This window comes from Pyrus communis, chromosome 5, assembly GCF_041283825.1.
Source record: "Pyrus communis isolate YQ-2024b chromosome 5, ASM4128382v1, whole genome shotgun sequence".
NCBI classification, from domain to species: Eukaryota; Viridiplantae; Streptophyta; class Magnoliopsida; order Rosales; family Rosaceae; genus Pyrus; species Pyrus communis.
In genome coordinates, this window is record NC_142569.1 from 33,144,444 (window position 1) to 33,171,307 (window position 26,864).

The 26,864-nt window shown below is 37.8% G+C and overlaps 1 protein-coding gene and 1 long non-coding RNA gene across 2 annotated transcripts; both read right to left on the reverse strand.

Moving 5' to 3' along the window:
• Positions 1–4,504: 4,504 nt before the first annotated feature.
• LOC137727390 (uncharacterized) lies at positions 4,505–7,107 on the reverse strand. The gene is made up of 2 exons (XR_015963161.1): positions 6,594–7,107; positions 4,505–4,857 (listed from the first exon to the last, which is right to left on the reverse strand). It is a non-coding gene; the product is annotated as an uncharacterized LOC137727390 (long non-coding RNA).
• An 8,210-nt stretch (positions 7,108–15,317) lies between these two features.
• LOC148697183 (uncharacterized) lies at positions 15,318–25,634 on the reverse strand. Its single transcript, XM_088695000.1, has 6 exons — positions 24,783–25,634; positions 23,937–24,086; positions 23,432–23,527; positions 21,623–22,152; positions 20,501–21,213; positions 15,318–15,337 (listed from the first exon to the last, which is right to left on the reverse strand). Exons 1-5 carry the CDS (start codon positions 25,435–25,437, stop codon positions 20,539–20,541), a joined length of 2,106 nt encoding a protein of 701 aa, XP_088551126.1. The 5' UTR covers positions 25,438–25,634; the 3' UTR covers positions 15,318–15,337; positions 20,501–20,538.
• Between the last annotated feature and the right edge of the window lie 1,230 nt (positions 25,635–26,864).

The following is a 26,864-nucleotide window of genomic DNA, read 5'->3' on the forward strand; positions in this document are numbered from 1 at the left end:
CACAGAAAATCAATATTAAAAATTAAAAAAGAAATGATTATCAAGCCTGAAATGTATTAATATCAAATTTAATTATTAGATTAACCATTTTTGGTACTATATATTTAAGGATCACTCCCCTGAGCGTTGTGAAATGTATTAATATCAAATTTAATTATTAGATTAACCTTTTTGGTGCTAGGTAGAGATGAGAATATATATTTAAGGATCACTCCCCTGGGCGTTGTGAGATGTCACAATCCACCTCCTTAAGGGCTTGACGTCCTTGTCGGCACACCACAACCAGGGATAGGCTCTGATACCAAATTGTCACATCCCAGCCTAGGGCGGACCACTTCCCGGGCCTGCTCCACCACCATAGCACGATATTGTCCGTTTTGGGCCTCGACCACGCCCTCACGGTTTTATTTCTGGGAACTCACACGAGAACTTCCCGATGGGTCACCTATCCTGGGAATGCTCTCGCGCGCTACTCGCTTAACTTCAGAGTTCCTACGGAACCCGAAGCCAGTGAGCTCCCAAAATGCTTCCTGCTAGGTAGAGATGGGAATATACATTTAAGGATCACTCCTCTGGGCGTTGTGGGATGTCACAAGGTGGGAGTGGGGCAGAGAGAAGGAGAAAGAGACTGAGGAAGAAGAGACCTTTTTTTCTTTTTTTTTGATATATTTTTTAATAATAGAGTGAATGATAAAGTAGATTTGTCAAATAATTAGGGTTGTATTGTAAAAGCAGTCTGAATGGCCCACTGGAAAAGTAGTGGGATGGCCTACATGAAAACTTTGGAAGACGATGATTGAAATTTGTTATTCATTTGAAGACTTTGTGAATAATGTTTTGCTTTCCTGATTAGGCGTTTCATTTTTGTATATAATGTCAGATGAAAAACCTCTATATAAAGAAGTGAATTTGCGTCATTGTAGATGCTTGCAAACAACTTTTCTTTTTCCTTATAAGCAACAATAGCTCAAAGCAGAAAAAAATTATACAAGTTTCTATTACTTCTTTTCTTCTGTAATCATCTACCTTATCTTATACAAGTAAAGAAAACAAGACAACGTGATACATTGATCTTATTTCACTCTGATCTCTAGCAAATGTTCTGAGACACCCCGACTCTGATGTCCAATGAGCACCAAAATCGAGGCGTGATGGTCATCACCTGTATGAGTGACGAAGTCATTGTGGAGCCAAAAATAATCCCAAAAATCTTGGAGGTGACACATAGACTTTTAGTCAAGAAAGACGAGATTGTCCTTATCAAATGAGCAGGGCATCCCACACGTAGCTCAGCATCCTTGGATATGTAGGCAGCAGACTACAACTGCTCAGAACTGCACTACACGAGGAAAATGTCAAACGTATTTAATGATAGGATTATCCCTAAATCCTTTCAAGTAAGTAATCATAATCACATTTATTCTGAGATAATTACCTTTATTTCCAAAATTATTTACATAATATCTTAGAAATATTCTCACCAAATCAACCCTAAAAGGCCTGCCACCTCCTCTACGAATACCCCATTTCTCCCAAAAAATGGGAAAGCTTTTCTACGTACAAAAAACCTTAAACACTCACTTTTTTCAGAGAGACTAAATTAGGCATCAAAGATCCATTGCTAAACACATCCCACTCATCGTGGGCAAGTGAGGCTTTTGGTCTTTGATTAAAGGTGTTGATTGTTTTACAGGTGCATTTTTGTCAACACTGAAGACGACGGAAATTTGCATCGACAATCATGATATGCATGAAATCATAACTTATTTATCAATATTTAAATCTACCGAAAAATTGGCAAAACCTCTCTAAAAATAGAGATAGGCCCAAATTAAAACACATTCAAGTACCACAAATTTTCCAACACATGCCCCTAAGGGCCACACTTAATAGGTCTCTGACACTCTATTACATGCAAGACAATATGTTCAAGCACATTGAGCATATTTTCCAAAAATGTGAACTAATATAAGGGGAAATCTTATATGAATAACACTCTTAAAAATCTTAAATGAGTCTGCCACATGTGTGGTGCCAATGGGCATTGGGCACATACATGTCGTACATGGAAACATCTTGTGGATCTTTATCAAGCTGATCTGATAATATAGCTGACCCAATGTTCAATCTATCAGGTCAATTAAACAAAACCCATCTGGATATTTCCGACTTTATTATGGAAACGGGGAATAGAGTTTATAGGCTGATTAAATGAATTTTATTTTTCGATGTACTCTTGATTTTCATTATCTAAACTTGTCATTTAAAGCTTGTAATTTTAATTCGATAAAAGTGGCATTGCAGTTTTGTTTTACTATGAAAAAAAATTTTGTTTTTTTTAACTTTGATTGTCTTATTCAGAAAACATGAATAAAAATGGAGTTTAATTTCCTACTAATGTTGAATTTACACCTCTTACAAGACAATGCCAGAAATTTAACTAAGAGGGGGCACCTTAAAAAATTTAAGCTCCTTTTTGGACAAATAAAGCTAATTATTTTACAATTGCTGAAAAAATTAGTTACCAAATGCCTAATTTGATTACTCTATTGTCTAATTTTGTCTTTATATTGACAATCTAATGCTCATTCATACTAATTAACCAAATACATGCAACTTAACAAAGTTTAGACATTAGTGCATGAGGGTAAAAAAGGAAGGAGGGGCATTTAAAAACTAAAAATATTATAAATAGGTAAAAGTTAGAGAAATAACATTTGCTAAAGACAGGAGCGAAGCGGGTGCAAAAGAGAAGGAGGGAGATATACTGATATTATTTTTTTAATTCTTTCTTTCGCAATGTGTATTTTGATAACACACAGATCACTCTATTTATAGAGCAACGTCCAAAGATGATATGATGGCTACTTTGGACAATATTACATAACAACAAATATATCACTATCATTTACACCTTTTTCCAAATACATGTGGGATGTGGGCATACACCATACAGCTTTTACAACACTCCCCCTTGGATGTCCACATATCAACATCTTGCCTCATTAAAACCTTGCTTGGAAAAACCTAGTGGGAAAAAACCATAGCAAAGGAAAAAGAGTACAACTTTACCTGGATGGTTGATATAGTGTTATGTAAGCTTATGTTGCCTCGTTAAAACCTTGATAGGAAAAACCCAGTGGGAAAAATCCTAATCGAAGGAAAAAGAGTACAACATGCATGTATCATGGATGCTCCCCTTGAATTGTATCTCCCCCTGATTCTGCATTCTTCAAATTTAGTTGATTAGTAAGCCAATGTAATTCGATTCCTTGAACTAACTTCTGAAATGTGCACTTTGTTAAAGATTTGGTGAACAAGTTTACCAGATTTTCATTGGAACGGATTTGTCTGACTTCAATAACTTTAGCATTCTAAAGCTCATGTGCACTGAAAAACTTTGGAGATATGTGTTTAGTCTTATTACCCTTGATAAATCCTTCCTTTATTTGGGCAACACATGCTGCATTATCTTCATGGATGACAGTTGGAATGTCTGTCTTTGAAGTTACACCACATGAATTCTGGATATGATGGATCATTGATCTTAACCAAGAACATTTACGGCTTGCTTCATGTAAAGCAAGTATTTCCGAGTGATTGGAAGATGTAGCAACTAGTGTTTGCTTTGTTGAGCGCCATGAGATTGTTGGAAGATTTAGCAACTAGTGTTTGCTTTGTTGAGCGCCATGAGATTGTTGTATCTCCATTAGTGAACACATATCCAGTTTGTGAGCGGGCTTTATGCGGATCAGAGAAGAAACAAGCATATGCATATCCAGCAAGGATCTGGCCATTTGTGGATTTCTCTTAGTAGAAGAGGCCCATGTCTGTTGTCCCATGAAGGTATCGCAAAACATCTTTGATTCCTTTCCAATGACGAATTGTTGGAGCAAAGCTATACCTTGCTAACAAGTTAACTAAAAAAGCTCTACCTCTATTAGAGAGTTGCAACACCAACACACTACCCCCACCAACTCGCATAACCAACACCACACCATAGCTAACACGACCAGCATCACTCACAAACGAATCACCTACTAGGGCACATCCACTAGTAAAAAAAACACTTTGCGCGACGTCGGTACTTTCGTCGCACAAAGTAAAAAATCGTTGCCTAAGGGTTTGCGCGACGCAACCTTCGTCGCGCGTTAATCGTCGCGCAAAGTCTGAGACGCTAGGGTTTGCGCGACGGCCCACGGGGCGTGCGTCGCGCACAGTGGGTTTGCGCGACGCACTTCGTTGGTCATCGCGCAAACCCACTTTGCGTGACTAACAGAGTGCGTCGCGCAAACCCACTTTGCACTACCCACTTTGTGCGTCACGCAAACCCACTTTGCGCAACTCAGGGCCTACGTCATGCAAAGTTGCCTTGCGTGACGCGACCTACGTCACGCAAACCCCTTTTTTTTTTCTTTTTTTTTTTTTATGTTTTATTCAAAACTAATTTTTTTTAAAATTTTTTTGATAAATATATTACAATTAAATTCTAAAGAATAATTGATTAACCAAGCAAAAGTATTTAATTATAAAATATATAAAAATGTATATACAAGATGTCCAAACAAAAAAGAAAAAACTACAAGTGAACTAGGTATAAAACATCAAGCTACTGAGTATCGGGAGGGTGAGGTGGCTCTGAGGTCGAAGGTGGATCAAGATGAGGTACTGGTAGCGAGACTTGTAGGCCGGCCGTCTGTATGGCTCGTACAAGGTCTCTCACCGTCTCAGCATAGGTCCTCACCTCCTCGTTCTTGAATCAATGGAGCACTCACGGGTGGAGCAGTAGATGCTGATAATGCGGGAGGCGCATTGGTCACACTCCGACGACGAGTGATCAACTGCGACATCTATACACTTTTTGAACCATAAAAATATAACATTAGAAACTAATCCTTTCTTGCATTTGAAACTAATCACCACTTGGACTAATAAAAGTGAATACATTCTTGCAGCAAATGTACAGAAACACATGTTGGACTTCATCACTTTGAAGTTCACGTATGAGAGCTATATCAAGTCATCTAAATGGCGTTTAATCCAGAACTTATGAATGAAATTATTCAACTCTCTTCATACTTAATCATGTCCTCCTTACACCTCCCCACTAGATAGAGAATGGAAAAACATGTGTTCACCCCCCCCCCCCCCCCCCAAAAAAAACCCAAAAGGAAAAAAAAAAAAAAAAAAAAAAAAAAAAACCCATCCTGATTCCACTAAACTTTTTCAAACAATTTATTCTCAATAATGTTCAAATTAATATAAATTACCTTATTTTCCCCAAATAAAAGTAGAAACCACCATTACTTTCAATCTCAATGGCGTTTAATCAACTAAACTAACCTTATTTCCCCAAATGAAGGTAGAAAGCACCATTAGTTTCGATGAACACAATATACAACTATGCACATCAATGATTTCAGTTTAAATGTACAAACGGTTATGAAGAGAAAACACACATGATAGTTCGACATTTTAAAAGTTTCAAGCTTTTACTTCTACGCAACATGGGTTAACCAACTTACAGAACACATAACACCATCAACAAGCCCCAATCTTGTCACAACTACATAAATACAGAACAACTAGATATATATATATATATATATATATATATATATATATATATATATATATATCATTACAAAACATTGGAGAAAATTTTGACCATGAGGCTTATTATGATATGGCTACGTTATTAGCCATATTTCCTTATAAATGTTATTGACTTTATATAACTGACCAAAACTTAATAAATTAGGTCACCCTGTGCATGTAGGTGGATACTCCATTTATATAGGAAAAGCCAGGGTATCACATGGCTGGTCTTAGTTGGATTTTAGAACATTGTTAGAAACTTTTCAGCCCTGAACCAAAAGTTTATACATTTTAGTTCTTAAAATTTTCCAAATAAATCATTAAAGGAATCAAAATGTTGTATGAGGTCGCCTCTAATTTTTCCAAATAATTAGTCTTTTTTCTGAAATTATGAAGATAAAAAGCAAGAAAGTAAGCAAAATCCTGATCGAAAACAGTGAGATTTCTATACCACAGACACAGAACACTTAATAAGGTAAAAACCATCAAGGAAAAATACCAGTGAAGTTGTTGCTGCTTATGCAGTCAAGGTATCGTCTGAAAAAGAAAAAGAAAACGGATGGCAAGCAATTCCAAAACCAAAGGGACACTCGTCAAAACCAAGCTATCTGTCAAAGTATCGTCTGAAAAAGTAGCGTGCTTCTCCAGTGCACAAAATTTAAATTTTCTTCCCATAATTTAAACTATAAACATCATCTTGATCTTTGGTTCTATGAAAGTGAAACAGAATATGATAAAACTATAAACATGTACCTAATGAAGCTATATCCATGTACTTGTCATTGAAGGCATTTTAAGTTCATCAGCCGCCGGCCTGTTAAAAAGGTCCTTAATTAACACGGCATATGCATCCTTAATTAAAATCAGATTAATAAAAGCCAATTTCATGTTCATACACAAAACACACATACATCAACAAAATACTCAGAAATCAACTTGCAATTTGAGCCTAAACCCTAAATAACAAAAACCCATTGAAAATCAGAAACCCTTACCTTGATTTTGGGACTTGATTCGCGTCGGCTTCGAGATTTGCGTGAAGGTCTGTCGTTTGGGTTCAAGATTTGTTAAGAGGAAAGACAGGTTTGGGTTCAAGATTGTGAAGAGGAAAGATTTGGGGTTCAAGATTTGTGAAGAGGAGAGAAGGAGATCTGGGGTCTACGGGAAAAGAAAGGGGACGGGATTTTGGGTTCAAGATTTGTGAAGAGGAAAGAGGGAGATAAAGAGGGATGGTTCAAGATTTCTGGGTTATGTTCGAATAGAAGGAGGAGGGTTCAGTTGGGAGGAGAGAAGGAGATCTGGGGTCTACGGGAAAAGAAAGGGGACAGGATTCTGGGTTCAAGATTTGTGAAGAGGAAAGAGGGAGATAAAGAGGGATGGTTCAAGATTTCTGGGTTATGTTCGAATAGAAGGAGGAGGGTTCAGTTGGGTTAGGTTTGAATAGAAGGAGGAGAGGGAGATAAAGAAGGGCTGTCATTTGGGTTCGAATTGAGGGAGATAAATAGGGCAAAGTGGAAAATTTTGGAAAAATTGAAAAAAAACGCCTATTTTTCACTATTATACCGCCAAAATTATCACACCTTGCGCGACGTAGGTGTTTAATTCGACGTCGCGCAAAGTTGTTTTGCACGACGATCATACTAAGGCGTCACGCAAAGTATTTAATTGGAAAAAAAAATTATTATGAAAATTACCGAAAATGTGACTTTCCTCCTTTCAAATTCAAATTTTTTTAAACATAAACCCCACAATAATATATTTTTCTAACAAAAACCCACAATAATTTTTTTTTTCATATATATCAGTCAATCTCTTAAGTATTATAAGTACGAAATAAATAAATAAATTAAAATCTACTTAGTAAATATATATACGGTTGAACTTCATAAGAAAAGCATCGTATGAAACTAGTTTCAAAGATCCAACCGTCAAACTTGTTTCTATATGCTTCGAGATCGCATCAGCCAAAAATCGCAAAAAACAAACATGCAGAGATCAAGTAACGGGACAAAACTTTTTGACGATTATAAACGAAAAAGCACGATTTAACGGTTATTTTAACTCCAATTTTGATGATTTTTTATAGCTACACTCCTTGATCCTATATGAATACAATAAACAAATTTGATCGTCAATTTAAAATGTTTACACAAGTGGATACCACAAAATCTTATGTTATACTTGATGAAAGTATAAATAAACTCCAAATGTTAGTGAATCTAATGTTTTGATGTGATACGCATTGTACGAAACTAGTTTTAACGATCTAACCGTCAAAGTTGTTTGTATATGCTTCGAGATCGTGTACACCAAAAATTGCAAAAAACAAACAATCAGAGATCAAGTAACGAGACAAAACTTTTCGACGGTTATAAATGAAAAATCACGATTTAACGGTTATTTTAACTTTGCTTTTGATGATTTTTTACAGCTACACTCATTGACCTTATATAAATACAATGAATGAATTCGATCTTCAATTTAAAATATTTACACTAGTGGATACCACAAAATCTTATGTTATACTTGATGAAAGTATAAATAAACTCTCAAGTGTTAGTGAATCTATCGTTTTGATGGGATATGCAGCTTAGAAACTAATTTCAACGATCCAACCGTCAAACTTGTTTATATATGCTTCAAGATCTCATACGCCAAAAATTGCAAAAAACAAACATTCTGAGATCAAGTAATAAGACAAAACTTTTCGACGGTTATAAACGAAAAATCACGATTTAACGGTTATTTTAACTCCGATTTTGATGATTTTTTACAGCTACACTCCTTGACCCTAAACAAATACAATGAATGAATTCGATCTTCTATTTAAAATATTTACACTAGTAGATACCACAAAATCTTATGTTATACTTGATGAAAGTGTAAATAAACTCTTAAGTGTTAGTGAATCTATTGTTTTGATGTGATACACATCCTACGAAACTAATTTCAACGATCCAACCGTCAAACTTGTTTATATATGCTTCGAGATCGCATACGCCAAAAATTGCAAAAAACAAACATTCAGAGATCAAGTAACGAGACAAATATATGAACGTATACATAAATTAACAAATTGGAAATGGAAGTTTAAAAGATGAGTTAGTGTTTATATGTATCTCAACTCTCAATCATGAGGAAGTAGAACTATGTGCCTTATGGTTGCATAGTATTTCGAACAACCTACTGCTCTATATTTGAGACTACTTTAGACCAGAGCACCAAATAATAATTATGCTCAGGAATGGGAAAATGATGAATGTGTGTTTGACCTCTTTTATGACACCAGAATTGCAGAAGAATTACAGTACCAATAATCATCCAGTAAATGGTTTACCTCCAGAGTTCGAATCTTTGTTGCCACTTCAAAGTAGCATTCGAAAAAACTGCTTGTAACAATTAGCCACTAAATGGCCTTCTCTCCACACTGCCCTGAAAATGACATATACAAGACACTTGTGTAAAATTTAATTGTTCTTATGTACTGCAGAAACATGACATTATCAAAAAAATATTAGACCCCATGGAAATGTGATAGAATCAAGGCCATATGTTATTGGTGCACCGAAGGTGTTTGAACTACCATACGTCTCGGGTTTACAATTGAGTATTATATGATTAGTTTGAAAATTTTCTAATTTATTCAGTTTATAATTGGCCATAAATAAATAAGAGTTTATAATGTGTGTAGAAATCACTTTCCAAAAATATAACGTATGCATAAGATTCTTGTAGCGCCTTTGGTTGCTAGAGTTCAAACTTCTCCAGTCGTCATATGTATTTGTCCAATGTTCAATCCGGGTTAAGCAATTATATTTGCATTCAAATTTAAATTCGTTGGTTTTGTCCAATCAACTCTCATATCTTTTCCCACCACAACACTAACACTTGCAAATAGCAACATATATAGCAAAAATCAACAACAATGTTAGTTAGGTGATAATGTTTTAGCTCAACTTTCTGTATGTAAGCTAAAGAAGCTTCTAAGCCACACTCGATTGATAATATATAATGTTACATGTTTCCTCCTTAAATTCATTTTTTCAGCATTTTTATTTAATATAAGAACACAATATTTGTATTAAGTTCATAGTTTTTATATGCATCAAATGAATGTCTATCTCATATACTATGACTACTTTCTGGTAGATAATTTCCTTAATTTTTGGTATTAATAGCATGGAAAGGATCCTAGAAATACTCATATGCTAAGAGCACTAGTAGAAACAAGGTTAGTAACACAATATTTTTCAAAGCACATTTACTAGTTAAAGTATTGTTGGAACTACCTGGTGTATAGAGAAAAAGAAAATCAACAAGATAGTTATCTCCCTTGATTTTACAATTTCAATTTCGTAAATGAATCACATGAAGGATCTACATATTATTAATTCAGTTTACATCATGTTTAAGAGCAAGGGAAGGATTGCAATCGAAAAAACATAAAGAATTAATATCAATTCAAACCTGATCTGGTAGACGATTTTGAAGAGAGAGATGGAAGACGGAGGTAGCTGCTGCAACTGGGTTTGCAGTTTTTGCCTCCCAAACTAATCAAATTAAATAAAAAAAGTCGTTGACTTTGCGCGACGCAGGTGGGCATGCGTCGCGCAAAGATGTTTTGCGCGACGCAGGTGGTCATACGTCGCGCAAAACATCTTTGCGCGACGCATGCCCACCTGCGTCGCGCAAAGTCAACGAAAGAAGCGGTAAATCCTTTTTCGTTTGGCGCCAAAAGTTTGGCGACGAATGACGGCGTCGCGCAAAACTGCTTTGCGCGACGTATGTTCACCTATGTCGCGCAAAGGCGTTTTGAGCAACGCTTTCTTCGTCGCGCAAAGTCCGTTTGCGCGACGCTTTGTGTTATACGTCGCGCAAACGGACTTTGCGCGACAAAATTTTCTCCGTCGCGCAAGATTCCGTCGCGCAAACATGTTTTTCTACTAGTGATCTAAAATTGGCTAATTGCATTCATATTCATATTTGGAATGATGCCAAGTTATTAGGGAAAGGAATGATGCCAAGTTATTAGGGAAAGTACCACAAAATATGAACGATATTGTAACTTATTTATATTGACAAATTATGAATGACATTAATATTATTTACTATCTAAAATGATGTGGTTATTGATATTTTTTGGGACCTTTTACCTTCTAAAATTCAGCCCCTCCCCTCGAAAATTCCTTGTTTCGCCATTGCATGATGTAACTCTCTAGGGCCATTGCATTGGTCGCAATTGTCACAAGTGAAATCAAGAACTCGGGCACGTCGCTCCTTCCGGCAAAGGTTATGACGTGAAGTATAGTGTCGTTGTTCATTGTCAATGGACTGAATACTTCTTCCCACTTTGTCTTATAGTATTGTTTCAGGTGTTCCCAGTTGTCGTACATGGCCCATTGATATGTCCTACCAACAACTTTGCTGCTTCCAGGTTTCCCGACGCCCCCATTTCGTGGAAGATGGTATTCCCGCGGCCATTCGTCAGCATCAAGGCATGCCATAACTCTCTAAGGTCATTGGTCACAGTTGTCACAATTGAAATCAAGAACTCGAGCATGTCACTCTAGCCGGCAAAGGCTACGACGTGAAGTAAAGTGTCGTTGTCAATGGACTGAATACTTCTTCCCACTTTGTCTTATAGTATTGTTTCAGGTGTTCCCAGTTGTCGTACATAGCCCATTGATATGGCCTTTTTGTTTGACTCAAAGCCCCTCCCACTCTTTCTATTTTCTCATATTTTTCTCTCTTTCTGTCTCTTCCACCTCTCTCTTCCATCTCTCTCCCGTACAATTTACACAGTGGTACTGTATGTGGCTCATTTACTTCATTTTATAGTCCATATTCTGGCCTTTTTTTTCTATACAATATTCACCATCAGGCTAGCTAGATGGTAAGCTGCACATAGTACGTTGCTTGATCAATAAACAAAGTTTAAGAATAACTGCAAAGTTCTCCAAGAGAATTATATATGCAATTTGCATCAAAGAATTAGATGCATTCAAATTATGTCAAAAGCTGAAAAAAGAGAGTTTTGAAAAGATCCAAAGTTACCAGCTATGTTCTTCCCAGTCTTGTGGTAAAGTGTGTTAGCATTGATCCTCATTGTTTTTTTTTTTCTTTTAATTCTTGCTTTTTCCGGTGACTCCTATTATTTTTAGGGTTGGATGATATTTTAACCATTAGAGTTGGTCACAAGAGATTTTTCAATGTTTTGAGAATACGGCTCAACAAACCAAATACAAAAGCATCTCCAACCAATATTTCAAATTTCCAAGTAGACATGTAATAATAAAAAATGACATCACATTTCATTCCAACCCATTAGCCAAAAGTTGATGTGGATTGAAGGCTTAGTGGGATGCGTCAAAAGTGCCACCTCAAAACGCATGTGCCAAATAATAATAATTATTATTATTTGGACTAGCCTTGCATTAAATGCTTGGTGTAAGTATAGCCTTTTATATTTCTTTTAGTCTTTATTTATAAAAATTAATATCTTAGAATACAAAATAAAATATTAGACACATCGGCTGGTGATGCAATTCTAACATGATGTCAAATTGCCATGTAGATCATCAAATTGAAATTTGGTGTTCAATATTTGACATCTTTTTTGGAGATGTTTTAACAATACAATTGGTTTAAAACTTTAAAAGAAAACTCTAACAAATTCTATTATGACACTTAATATACTGGACTGCGTTGTTCGCACATTAAAAAATTTATCCATATTCACAACCCTTCAACCCACCCACACCCCCGAAGATAATTTGATGTAAACCCAAATCGCTTATTTTTCTTTTAAACAGCCTCATCTTATAGAGCGAAAATACAACTCGTCTGTTAAAAGCGTGTGATCCTTCTACACATCTCCTCTGTAGTTCACTCCAATATTGAGGATAATTCTTTAAATGGGGTCGACATGTGGATACCCATGGAGCTCTCGCCGAACACACACTTTTCGCCGTTGTCATCAAACTTCCTTCCCTTGGCTTCAAGAACTTGAGCATGCTCTTGACACTCATAGAACCTTTTCGTTTTCAGTTTTTGTTTTCAGTTTTTTAAAAACTGAAAGTTGAAATCTTGCTTGATAACTATTTTCAGTTTTCAAAAAATCAAGTCATTTGATAACCATTTCGTTTTCAGTTTTTTTATTCACTTTTTTAAAAACTGAAATCTTGTTTAGTAACTATTTTCAGTTTTCAGCAAAATGAAAACTGAAAACTACTTTCTTGATTTTTCAAAATTTTTGGCCTTGAGTTTTTATTTTTTGGTTTTGAGTTTTCATTTTTTTTGGAAACTGAAAGTAGTTATAAGAACCAAAACTACTTTCTTGATTTTTCAAAAATGAAAACTGAAAACTACTTTCTTAATTTTTCAAAAAAGTGAAAACTGAAATTAGTTACCAAACAAGAACCAAAACTAGTTTCTTGATTTTTCAAAAAATTGAAAATTGAAAACCCAAAACCAAAAACTAAAAACAAAAAACGAAATGGTTATCAAATAGTCCCTTAGATGTGCAACGTTGGTTTTTATCCGCTCCTTGCTCCTTGGGGTGTCTTGCTCTTTAAGGCTGTGTTTGTTGCACCGGACTATTTTGAACTGGACAAGCTACTAAGCTGGACTGGCTTGGCTTAGACTAAACAGGATAAAAATAGTGAAGTGTTTGGTGTAGTGCCAGACTAAGTGTCAGATTAAAATATTGACCCAATTTTTTTTGTTAATAGGAGAACAGGAAATTAAGAAAGAAATGCAACGCCACATTGAGCCAAATTCATTGTTTTCAATTTTTAGGATTGCAATTGATATGACATCAAAAGGTCCAAAACTCCAGAATAGAAACCAAAAATAAACAAAATTAAATCCAAAAAAACAAAAAAAAAAAAATTAAAGAAATTTAACATCAAAACTAAACCCAGAACCGGAAACAATGATGGGTAGTGTAAAACACTAGAAAATGGAGATAAAGACCACACACTGTATGGTCCTTCGAGAAAGAGACTTTGAGGCCCTAACAAAATTAACCCATAACTCAAAATTAAACCAAAAAACAAAAAAGGAAATGAAAGAAATTAACATCAAAATTAAACCCAAAACTCCACACTGCAATGCCAAATCCATATAAGTTTTCCTACCAACCAAACAAAATTAACCCATAACTCCAGAACTCAAAATTAAACCAAAACTCCAGAAGGTCCAAGAATGCTCTAGAGTGTGCGACTACAGCACTATTCCTTTCGGTGGCTTCAACAACACCAAATCTTGGTCGTCAACTATCTCTTCTTCTTCGAGCTCATTATCTTCCTCCCTCGACGACACCAAATCTTGGTTGCACAAAAGATGAAGGTGGGTCACCGCCAACGGCCTGGCCATGGTGACAGCTCCGCAGAAGAAGGCGGAGCGTGGAGGGACTGGGGGGGGTTTAGCAAGCGAAAGTGGGGATTGGATGTCGGCCTAGTTTCCTTCTTCTAGTCCCTGCTAATACCAAGCGAAAGCGTGGGATTAGGCTGAGAGCTTTGGCGAAGCGCGCAAGGACTCGTAGTCGATGCGAGTCCCATTTATTTTACTCCCACAACCTACCAAACGTAGGATTATAGTCCTACTTAAGGTAGTCCAAGCCAATCCCTGCTAAGGAGGTGTAACGAACATGCCTTAACAGTCTTTGATGAGCACTGGCTCAGTGAACACGTTTGGTCTATCAACTATTATCAAATTAATATAGGTGATAAATTTGTCACTTAGTATTATGGTCTAGTGGTATTACTCTTCACTTGTATGTGAGATGTGGAGCAAAAAATAATCACAAGGCGACACGTGGATTTTTGGTAAAAAGGACAAAGTTACCTTTGAGACAGACCAGTTGTCCTACGCATGAGCAGTGGACAATCATTCTTTAATCAAGCCAAGAGTGTCCAAAATAGGTAACAAATTCCAAATTATCTCATCCATCCTCATCTTAAGTAATTACTTCATAACCTACAAATTATTCCATATAAAGGGAGATTAATTGGCTAATTAATGGATTAATTCCTAATTAATCCATTAATCACCAATTAAATCACCCATTTTCACACAAAAAACCTCTAAGGGCCGGCCACCTCCATTCCTTATATATATGACCCTATTTTCTCTAAAAAGCTAGTTCTTCACTCTTGCTAAAATTCTTCAAAACTCTCAAACACTTTTCTCTCTAAATTCTAACTTTGGCATCGGAGATTCTTCGGCCAAAGCCCACCCCATTCATCGTGGGCGCATGAGGCTCTTGGCCTTAACCTAAGGTGTTAATTGTTTTGTAGGTGCAATTTTGTCCAAGATCAAGAAGGCGGAAATTTGCATCCACATGAGAGGTATTAGGTTCGATTCTCGCCAAAGGTGAATTTGAACCATATTCTTGCTAGCCATTGTGAGGTTTAGCCTATTCTCCCACCCCCTTAGTGTAGATCATTTGTTAAAAAAGAATATATATATATATATATATATGCTAAGTTTACAAGCTATATATTTCACACCTCTCACTAACACTCTTAGAAAAATTGAACAATGAAATAAAGGGAGTAACAACTTTTTGAGAAAACAACGCATACTGATTATTGAATAGAGATTACAATTCTAGTTGTTGAATACATTTCAATAAATAAATAAATAATAGCTCCCAAAATCAAAGATATCTGCTACATAGATGTAAATGGTAAAAAACATGCTTAGCTAAAAATATAAAAAAAGCTGTGATGTCAATCTGTTAGACAAATAAGGAATATGGTTGGAGTCCTTGTGTAATTGTATATAATATTATTCACTATTGGAAGTATAAGCCGTCCTACCTTGTCCTACCTACACACTAGCCGTCCTATAGCCGTCAAGCCGTCCTACAGCCGTCAAGTCGTCCTACAGCCGTCCTACCTTGTCCTACCTACACACTAGGACGGCTACCTTGTCCTACCTACACACTTGTATCATGTATATATATCCTTGTAATCTTGTAGAGAAACATAACGAGAAAAAAAGCATTCTCTTCCATTTTTTCCACATTCACGTATCCATAACAAATATATTTTTTAGCCTACATACCTTTTTCTACATGGTATACAGAGCAGGTTTATAACCCTAGCCCTATTTTTTTTTTTCGGCAGCTTTCTCTGCCGTTCCCATGGCTGACTCTTCTTCTTCCGATGGTGTTTTTTCCCTTCATCATTCCGACCACCCGAATCTTGTCCTTGTATCCAAGAAGTTGAATGGTGATAACTACACATCCTGGGCCCGTGGCATGCAGCTTTCCTTGAGTGCCAAGAATAAACTTGGTTTCATCACTGGCGATATCCAAGAACCTTCTTCCTCCGACGACCCTGATGCTCACGCGGCTTGGCGTCGTTGCAATGACATGATTCTCTCTTGGCTTCTGCATTCCTTGGAACCTGACCTTCAAGAATCTGTGCTTTTTTCCACCTCTGTCCAAGCTGTATGGGATGATCTTCGCGAACGCTTCTCTCAGAGTAATGCTCCACGCATCTTCCAACTCAACCGGGAACTTGCTACAATTTCTCAAGGTTCTTCTTCTATCTCCGCCTATTTTACTCGCCTGAAAGCTCTCTGGGATGAGCTTGCTTCTTATAATGATGGTTGCACATGCTCTTGCAACGCCAAGCATGACCGTCAACAACTCATGCAATTTTTAATGGGCCTCAAGGAATCCTTTGCTGCTGTTCGTGACCAGATTCTTTTAATGAATCCCCTTCCCACTGTTCGTCAGGCCTGTTCCTCGGTGTCTCAAGCTGAAAAACAACGCTCCCTGGGCGTCCTCCGCTCTGTCGATCAACCTGCTGCCATGGCTGTTCGTGGCCCGTCCCGTCCCTCCTCTGCTCGTCCTCCCCTCCACTGCACCTACTGCAATTTTGATTATCATACCCGAGACACCTGCCATAAACTTCATGGCTATCCCGTTGGCCATCCCCTCCATGGCCAACCGTGGCGACCACCGCACCGTGCCACTGCTTCCAGTTCTTCCTGCAGCCATGCACCTTCCAGTCCTCCCCGGCAGCCACGGTTTTCTGCTTCCCGGCCCCATAATTTCACCCAGGCCCATCACGTGCAAGGCACCCAGGCCCCCGCCTCCTCTTCTACTCCAGCGACCCACCAAGTGCACGGGGCCCAGCCCACTTTGCATGACTTGCAGCTTGCCATGCCTGACCTCTCTGCCGAGCAGCACTCCCGTGTTCTAGCCGCTCTACGTGACACCACCACCCCTCCTCAGGCCAATGCCGTGTTCACTACTGATTTTGCCCAAGGTTTGTTACCTGTCACCTCTCGTCATGGTCAATGGATTCTTGACAGTGGTGCTACGGATCATATTACTTCTTCCGCTTCATGTTTGGTTAATCGTTCTCCTTCACATTTGCCGCCTGTTTCTTTGCCTAGTGGTGTTTCCGCTCCCATTACTTTTACCGGCACTCTTCCTTTAAATTCATCAGTTACTTTGAAGGATGTTTTATGTGTCCCTAATTTCCTAGTGGACCTTTTATCGGTTGGTAAACTTACAGATGGATTATCGTGTTCCATAACCTTCTTTCCTTCTTGGTGTGTTTTGCAGGACTTGGTTTCGAAGGCGATGATTGGTGTGGGTAAGCGACGTGGCGATCTGTATTACCTTGTGGCCCTTACCTCTTCTCTCCCCACCCGTCAACCTCTCTGCAACATCATTACCATCCCCTCCTCCCTCTGGCATAGGCGTCTTGGTCACCCCTCCTCCACTCGTTTGCAAGCTTTAGCATCTAGCTCTCTTAATTGCACTTTTGATTCTAGCCATATTTGTGATGTTTGTCCGTTGGCAAAACAAACTCGTCAACCTTTTCTTTTGAGTTCAATTTCATCAACTTTCCCTTTTACTTTAATTCATTGTGATATTTGGGGCCCGAATCGTCAATCTTCTCTTTCTGGTGCTCATTATTTCTTAACCATTGTGGATGATTTTTCTCGCTTTACGTGGGTCTTCCTCATGAAACATAAATCCGACACTCAACAATTAATTAAGGATTTTTTTGCTTATGTCACTACCCAATTCCGCACTACCATCCAATGCATTCGTACTGACAATGGTGGTGAATTTTTATCTCTTCGTAGTTTTTTCTCTGATCATGGGGTGCTTTTACAAACTTCTTGTGTTTATACCCCCCAACAAAATGGCGTTGTTGAAAGAAAACATCGTCATCTTCTTGAAACCGCTCGCGCCCTTCATTTTCAATCCCATCTCCCTACCCGTCTTCTCCATCATAAATCCCCATTTGAGGTTCTCTTTTCGAAAGCCCCATCTTATGACCACTTCCGCGTCTTTGGTTGTCTGGCATATGCCACCTCTGTCACTCCCACCACCAAATTTTCCCCTCGGGCTCATCGTTGCATTTTTCTCGGTTATCCTCATGGACAAAAGGCCTATACCCTTTACGATCTCGACAATCACCGCATTTTCACTAGTCGAGACGTCATCTTTCACGAAACTACTTTCCCTTATGCCGTTTCTCACCCTCCTATCCCATCCTCTTCGCCTACCCTACCCATCCCACCCCCTCTGGACTTTATATATAACCCACCCCTTCCTGCCCCGACGCCTCACCCTCCTCCACCTTCCTCCCCTTCCACGCCTCCCACAGATTCCCTTGCTGCCCCATTACCCGTTCCTCCCCATGCCCCTGCCCTCTCGGCATCCCCTCCTTCCCCCCCCCCCCCCCCGGCTACTTCCTTACCTTTCACCCTTTTACCCACGGACATCCCTACCCCCCCACTACCTACCAATCCTCCCCTTCCCCGCACCTCTTCCCGTGCCCATAAACCTCCATCCTATTTAAAAGACTACGTTTGCTCGCAGGTGATTCTGCCATCCCACCCATCTTCGACTTCGCAACCCGGTTCTACACAAGGTACGCGATATCCACTTTGTAATTTTCTCTCTTATCACCGTTACTCTCCCAGGCATTTTTCTTACATTAACTCTGTCAGTCGGACTGTGGAGCCTTCCTCCTTTGCCGAGGCTGCCACTGACCCCAATTGGCAACGTGCTATGACTGAGGAGCTTCAAGCTTTACATGCTAATGGTGCTTGGACTTTAACTTCCTTGCCCCCTGGCAAAATTCCCATTGGTTGTAAGTGGGTGTACAAACTCAAGCACAATTTCGACGGCTCTATTGACCGCTACAAAGCTCGTTTGGTTGCTAAAGGCTTCACTCAGGCTGAAGGTATTGATTATCATGACACTTTTTCTCCTACTGCTAAGATGATTACGGTGCATTGTCTTCTTGCTCTTGCTGCTAGTCAGTCTTGGTCTCTTCATCAGCTTGATGTTAATAATGCTTTCTTACATGGTGACTTACATGAAGAAATCTATATGTCGCCTCCTCCTGGTCTTCGGCGACAGGGAGAGAATCTTGTGTGTCTCCTTCACAAGTCACTTTATGGTCTTAAGCAGGCTTCTCGCCAATGGTTTGCAAATTCACTAGTGCCATCATTTCTGCCGGTTTTCAACAATCCAAAGCTGACTATTCATTGTTCACTAAAAAGTCTGGTATTTCTTTCACAGCTTTGCTCATTTATGTGGATGATATTGTGATTACAGGCAATGATGCTAGTGCCATTAATTCTCTGAAGTCTTTTCTCCGTGATCATTTTCGGATAAAAGACCTTGGTGATTTAAAATATTTTTTGGGTATTGAGGTTTCTCGTTCCAAACAAGGGATTTATATTTCTCAACACAAGTATGCATTAGAGATTCTCAAGGACTATGGTTTTTTGGGAGCACGACCCATTGCTTTTCCTATGGATGACACAAAATTATCTGATAAAGGAGAACTTCTCAAGGATCCTGAAAAGTATCGACGATTAGTAGGTCGGTTAATATATCTCACTATCACTCGGCCGGATATCACCTATTATGTGCATGTTCTAAGCCGTTTTATGCACGAGCCATGGATATCTCATATGGATGCTGCGCTTCGTATTGTTCGTTATTTGAAGGCTACTCCAGGTCAAGGTTTATTATTTTGTTCTGACAACCAGACCAAGTTAACTGCGTTTTGTGATTCTGATTGGGCAGGTTGCCCTATCACTCGCCGTTCGACTACTGGGTATTGTGTATTCTTGGGCGGTTCTTTGATTTCTTGGCGGACGAAACGACAGAAAACCGTTTCGCTCTCTTCAGCAGAGGCGGAATATAGGGCCATGGCAGGTGCTTGTTGCGAGATAGTTTGGCTTCGTTTTTTGTTGAAGGATTTGAACATTCCTTTGGATGGTCCTTCCATTTTATTTTGTGATAATCAAGCAGCGTTACATATAGCTGCCAATCCTGTTTTTCATGAACGAACTCGTCACATTGAGATGGATTGTCACTTTATACGAGATAAGATTGTAGATGGCACAATAGAGACCAAGCATGTGGGTACGGCACAACAATTGGCAGACTTGTTTACCAAACCTCTTGGGAAAGAAAAGTTTTCGGGTATGTTACGCAAGTTGGGAGTTCTTGACATCCACTCTCCAACTTGAGGGGGAGTGTTAGACAAATAAGGAATATGGTTGGAGTCCTTGTATAATTGTATATAATATTATTCACTATTGGAAGTATAAGCCGTCCTACCTTGTCCTACCTACACACTAGCCGTCCTATAGCCGTCCTACAGCCGTCCTACCTACACACTAGCCGTCCTACAACCGTCAAGTCGTCCTACAACCGTCCTACCTTGTCCTACCTACACACTAGGACGGCTACCTTGTCCTACCTACACACTTGTATCATGTATATATATCCTTGTAATCTTGTAGAGAAACATAACGAGAAAAAAAGCATTCTCTTCCATTTTTTCCACATTCACGTATCCATAACAAATATATTTTTTAGCCTACATACCTTTTTCTACACAATCGTCCATTATCTCACCAATATGTAATTATTGGTATTTATTTTGGTTTGGACTTACAACACAAATCGGCATTCAATAATACCCTTACTGATTGAGGATTTCCTTTACAGGGAAAAACGAAATTATTAACTTTCTTAAATAGAAATATCAAAGCATGAGAAAATCCCGCATACGAAGGAAGCTGTAGGAGCCCAAATACAGACACAGGAAGAAAGGCAGCAACATAAAGGAGAGACCTTGTCAATTCCTCATCGAGATGAATCAAGAGCACAGCTGTAGCAGTAAACACGAGCATGGTCGTCACTAGCGAGAAGAAAAGAAAGGCAAATCCTAAATGCAGCCTGAGCGGAAGAGATTGATGGAAGTTTTTGTACTCAAACGAAGATGTCAAGATCGAGAGAAACGTGACGAGAGAAGACAACAAGCTGATGAGCGAGACAACGTCTGTGATGATAAAGGTAGTGAAGAAAGGGGAATGTCGAAGAACAGGAGCACCGCCTGAACTGTAACCCCCAGGAGCAGTGTAGGCGGCTGCAAAGACCACAGTGGCCACTAGAGCTGCCACGGCCGAGCATGACTGAGCAGTGTCTCTTATCCATGTTTGTGCCGACTGAAGAAGCTTTGCATGCTCACTATTGAAGAGCTCCTCCGCTGTCATACCCATGTTGTTGCGGTGCATCATGTAATGAGGAGGCATTATCCTTCTCACGCGCTACCAACAAATTGGTAAAACTAAATATTAATGTATGAATTAACCATTTCAATTCTTAGTCTAGCATATTTTTGTTTCCAATATGAATAAAAGGAAGGCTCATTATGTTTTTTTTTTTTTAATTATAATTTTTGATGAGAAGACTCATTAGATTTTAGGTGGCTCATATTAACTGTAGAATATATTCAATTAATTATTTGCAACAAAATTATGTAATTTCCCATAATTTTGATAATTCCAATTAAACTATGTTTGCCCAAGATGAATAATAGTTTGTTCGAACTGAGGGAATGTTTCCCCAAGTTCGAATTTCTCGTTCCATAATTTATATGTAGATGAATTTAATGTTAAAATATCCCTTGTATAAAAAACCGTGAAAGAGAATTTAACTAAGGCCAGAGTCACTCACCACCATCCAACGTAATTCTTCTTGCAATTGCAATGCAGGACCACTTACACGTTGAGTGTCTGGAGAGTAATATGTCATATCTGCAGCTTGATGCAATAAGGTATTTCCATCCCTGTCAATCCTCCAAGTTAACCTCGACGTTATCATTCTGCTTCTCTTCACAAGCCTGTATATCTGCAACTGACGATGCTTAATTGACATATGCAAAATGTTTTGTTGATTGCCGATATCGTGCGCCTCAACCGCCTGAGGATGTACCTCAAGCATCTTTTTCACAAGAGATAATATTCCGGTGCTAGTTGCTATAAGCAGTGGGGTGTAGTTATAAATAGTGGATTTTTTTGTTCCTCTTCCATCACCACCAATACCAGCACGATCTTTCTGTGAGGACACCAAGGAAATTGTCTTGTCTTTTTCTGTTTTCTTACTTTCTACCCATGAATAGTCTTTCTCTACGAGCAGATGAGTGAGCTCCGATAGTGATTTTTCATTTTTTATTTGCTTCACGATCGAAAACACTCGAGGCCATCCTGTGTATGATTGATCATGCATAAATAGGATTAAAATTATTAACAATATAATTAACTTTGTTTTCACCATCATGCATGCATAGTGATTTTCTTTTCTTTTTCTCTTTACCGGAATTTTATGGTTAAGGTTGTACCGGGACCCCTTCATGTTTCATATTTCAAGGCTTACGTGGTTTACCAAAAATAAAAATAAAAAAGGCTTAAGTGAAAGGAACTTAAAACAATTTTGGAAAGGAGATCCCATTTTTGTACTACATTTGTGTCATTGAATGTGATAAGTGATGTGTACATGTCATGTTAATTAATGAATTTCTCTCATTACATGTATCACTTGCCATATGAGTACCCTAATAATTTTTGGTCTTTAGTTTTCATTTTTTTTCTGTCTTTCCTTATCCATTTTCTACATCTCTTCCCATCCTTCCTCACTATTCTATTTCCCACATTTCTGTGTACGTAGGTTTCATCTATTTCTAATACAATGAAAACTAAAAACTCAAAAAATAAATGATTAGTAAGGGGCTAGTAACGCTTTCTAACTAGAGCTTCTCCAATGAGTTCCTTGCTAAAATTTAGCGATAGTTAAAACAATTTCATATTCAATCCTCTAGTAGCTCCTAAATCTGAGAAGGGAAAAAGAAGCTCCTAATGACTCTAGCATTAATTACTACTATGTTAGTAGTATTTGAAATTAAAATTAATTTCTATTGGTTCATAGTCTTTTTAATCAAAATAGGGAGTATGATTGGAGAGGTATGAACACATGTGAACATGTTCTGTTAGAATATGAGCATAAGTGTAGGTGTATACTGGTCAGTCGTTTTAGTTTAAATTAGTTTAGAAAATACTTACTGGAATTGATTGTCCTAGTTAATAAAGGATTAAAACTACGAATTGATCCTAAATTACTCACTTGTATTATAAATGGGAGGCAATCTTGGTTTCCTACAAAAATTCTAATGGAGAATCGCAAGGACATATTATTTGTCAATATAAGTAGTAGTCACTGCTCTCACAGAAAAATACTCTAATTATATTGGACCAAAGACATTGTTTAATTGAGTAGTGTGCATCTAGCAGAGAGAAGAAACTTACTATTAAAGTCGACTATAACTTCATCTTCTTTGATTTGTAAAGGTCATATTTATTCTTACTTGTTCATCATTTAGTCTATATAATTAAGAATTGAACAAAGCATACAATTCATAGGAGCAAAACAACAAAAGACAATAATATATTTCGTTCGATTTATTATATTCGAGGTTTGAGATTTATTTACTTGTGAGCGTCTTCGACAAGCAAGCTGTGGGAAGCTGTGGAATCCATCTGCTCTCTATATCACCGTCCCCATCAACATTATCATCTTCAGAGAGGCCTGAATAATATATGTAATTAAGATAGAAGGGGAAGCAGAAATATGATCTCATCCTAAATTATATTCTTGCACTCCATTAGCAGGAGTAAAACAACTGTTTTTACTAGAGTACAGGTAATTAGTATTGTTAAAGTGTTCTGAAATTGTTTAATCCGAATATCATGTACATAGTATTACATACTGGCTGCTAGATTAAAGTCCTATTTTATATATGCATGTGGAATGAAGCTACGGAGAACATAAAAAGAGACTAGAGAGAAATGGAGTTTTTTTTTTTTTTTTATGTTTTTAATTATTGTTATTTACTGTACACATTATTGTATTTAATGTAAGCGGGGGACATAATTGGGAGTTTATTTCGATGTGGTATACAATTCCTCTTCTCTTAAATAATAGTATAGACACGTACATTTATGAATAAGCATCTTCCATAAGCTTTTGCAATAGTAAACTTGGAAGGCAGATGGCATCTGGGCTAGCAATTGAAGGCTTGTGAAACCATCGTCTTCCCTTCTTTTTGCAAGACATGGGTACTTTTTCAGTAACCAAATAGCAGTTTCTGCATTATATATGAAAAGTGGAAACAGAAAAGAAGAAAGAATGTTAATCAAACAACTAAATGACTTATTTTCGCAATTTAGCGGATTTTTGCGAAAGTAAATATTATGATAGCCTCTTCCCACACATCTACCCGTGTGTCAATTGGTTATTTAATATTTTATTCTTTTATTAAAAAATTGTATTTACATTCTTTTTAAATAAAAATAAAAATAGATACGTTAGAAACTACCCTCCTGTGCGTGAGGTAATTTCATTTTGGATTTTACAATTTTGTCTCTTAGGCGTTCCACAATGGGACGGAAAAAGTGAGTGTGATACCACTATATTGGACTCATATAAAAATCACTCTTATAATAAACAAAAAAATTTGAGTGTGAGACTAATATATTGAACTCACACTAGTGTGGACATAGTGTTATTGGTATCAAACTCAAGTTTCCTGATTCCTATATCTAGGTATCACGCTCACTTAAACTACTGAGGAATGTCTTATTACTAATTAAATTACATTCTTTGAAAATTTAAAGAGAAGAGGGGCATTTTTCAAAAGTACACAAAGATGATACACTTCCACAAACTCTAAATAACATACGCCTTGGAGGGGCCCCACCAATATAAACAAGCCCAACTATATATATTAATTATTGTCTAACTTCGATGAATAATTCTATTTTGAATGTTGAGAGAGAGAGACCAAAATGTTGGTTAATGACAGCGATATGAAGAACGGACATGCGATCAACGTATCTGGTTAAGTGGTGCTCTATATTCACAACTTGTTTGTTGAAAAAGTCCATCAATTTTGTGTGACCGTAAGAAGCTGCCCTGTAGAACGGCGTTTCTCCTAACTTGTTCTCAATCTCCACAATACATCTAGAGCTGGCATCAACATCCGGCTCATACTCATTGTCTTGGTCAGCATCCCGTCTAGCAATTAGCTCTCTCCTTGTGCGGTTATCGTGGCTTACCAACAGCATTGCCGCTTTCAGGTTTCCCGATGCCGCCACCTCGTGGAGGATGGTGTTCCCGTGGCTATTCTCCAGCACCAAGGCATTCTGTAAATTCCGAGGGTCGTCGTTGGTCGCAGTTGTCACAAGGGAAATCAAGAATTCAAGCACGTCGCTCCGCCCGGCAAAGGCTACGACGTGAAGTACAGTGTCGTCATTCGTTGTCAATGGACTGAATACCTCTTCCCAGTTTCCCTTATAGTATTGTTTCAGGCGTTCCCAGTTGTCGTACATGGCCCATTGATATGGCCATTTTGTTCGACTCAGTGCCTCTCCCTCTCTATCTATTTTCTCATCTTCTTCCCTCTGTTTCTTCAACCTCTCCATATCTCTCTCTTTCATCTCTCTCTCTCTCTCTCTCTCTCTCTCTCTCTCTCTCTCTCTCGTACAGTTTACAAAGTGAGCACTGTATGAGACTCATTTGCTTCATTGATAGTCCATATTCTGGCCTTTTTTCTGTACAATCTTCACCATCAGGCTAGCTAGATGGTAAGCTGCACATAGGTACGTTGCTTAATCAAGAAACAATGTTAAAGAACAACTACAAAGTTCTCTACGATTATTAAATATGCAATTTTCATCAAAGAATTAGATGCTTTCGAACTATATAATGTCAAAAGCTGAAAAATGAGAGTTTTGAAAATATTCAAAGCTACCAGCTGTCTCCTTCCCAGCCTTATGGTAAAGTGTGTAGCATTGATCCTCATGGTTTCGGTTTTCAAGGCTGGTATCGCAGAGAAAGAAGATAAGTAATTATGATTCAAACCCAAAAAGAAGATTAGAAGTGAAGAAAAGTAAGAAAAAAACACAACTAGCTTTGTTTTGTTTCCTTGAGAAGTTGAAAAAAAGGTGACAAAAATCTTGGCTTGCTTCGTTTCTTTTTCTTTTAGTTCTTGGTTTTTTAGTAGGGTGACCAAAATTTTAAACCAAATTTGCAAACCAAAAAATGTGTCACTAATATGAAATAAGCACGGTAATCAAAACTTAAGTAATAATTCAATCATAACCATCCATATCATTTGGTTTACAAAATTTGGTTTAGAAATTTGGTCTCCCTAGCATTACCCTTATTTTTTAGGGGAGGATGATATTCTAGCCTTTAATGTTGGCTACGAGAGATTTTTCAATGTGTCGGGGTCTAAGGTTGCGGGAGGAAATCTTAATTGAGTGAAAAAGTAATTAATCAAGGTTAATTTTGTTGACTTTTTGTATATTCTTATTATCTTGGGATTCTTAATTTAGCATGATTTCATGTAAATTAGTTCTTAGTTCTTTCCTTATTGATATGATTGTATCATCTTATGAATTCCTCCTTGAGAGATGAATAGACATATAATACACAATTCCAAAAGCATTCTCTTCGGCGCCAAAGCCATGTCGTGAAAATAGGAAGAAACTTAGCTGTGCGAGATAGCATTGCCGCGACTCAGCTATGTTTGGTGCTCCGTTGACCAGTGAATGACTATCATCGTTGCTAACTATAGATTAGCAAGCGACTGTTGTCATTACTACTCCTCTCTGAATTTGAAACGGACAGTGAGCGACGTGTGTCGTTGCTGCACATATTTCTTTGAAACCACGAACGCATCGCCTCCATTGCGTCGGAAAACATGACCCATTGATCCATTCTTGCATGTGTTCTCACAGAAGAAAAAAAAAAAGGAAATAATATTGTTTGTTCAAAAAAAAAGGAAAAAAAAAGAAAGAAAAAGAAAATAAAAGAAAAAAAAGATAAAGATAAAGAAAAAGAAAAAGAAAATATTTGATTT

Excerpts from the sequence above, each read along its gene's own strand:
- LOC148697183 (XM_088695000.1), bottom strand. The coding sequence starts at position 25,437 with ATGAAAGAGAGAGATATGGAGAGGTTGAAGAAACAGAGGGAAGAAGAT. Across the intron at positions 24,087-24,782 it reads TGTCATTAACCAACATTTTG|AAACTGCTATTTGGTTACTG; the intron begins GTCTCTCTCTCT and ends TATATAATGCAG. Across the intron at positions 22,153-23,431 it reads CTTGTCGAAGACGCTCACAA|GATGGCCTCGAGTGTTTTCG; the intron begins GTAAATAAATCT and ends AATCATACACAG.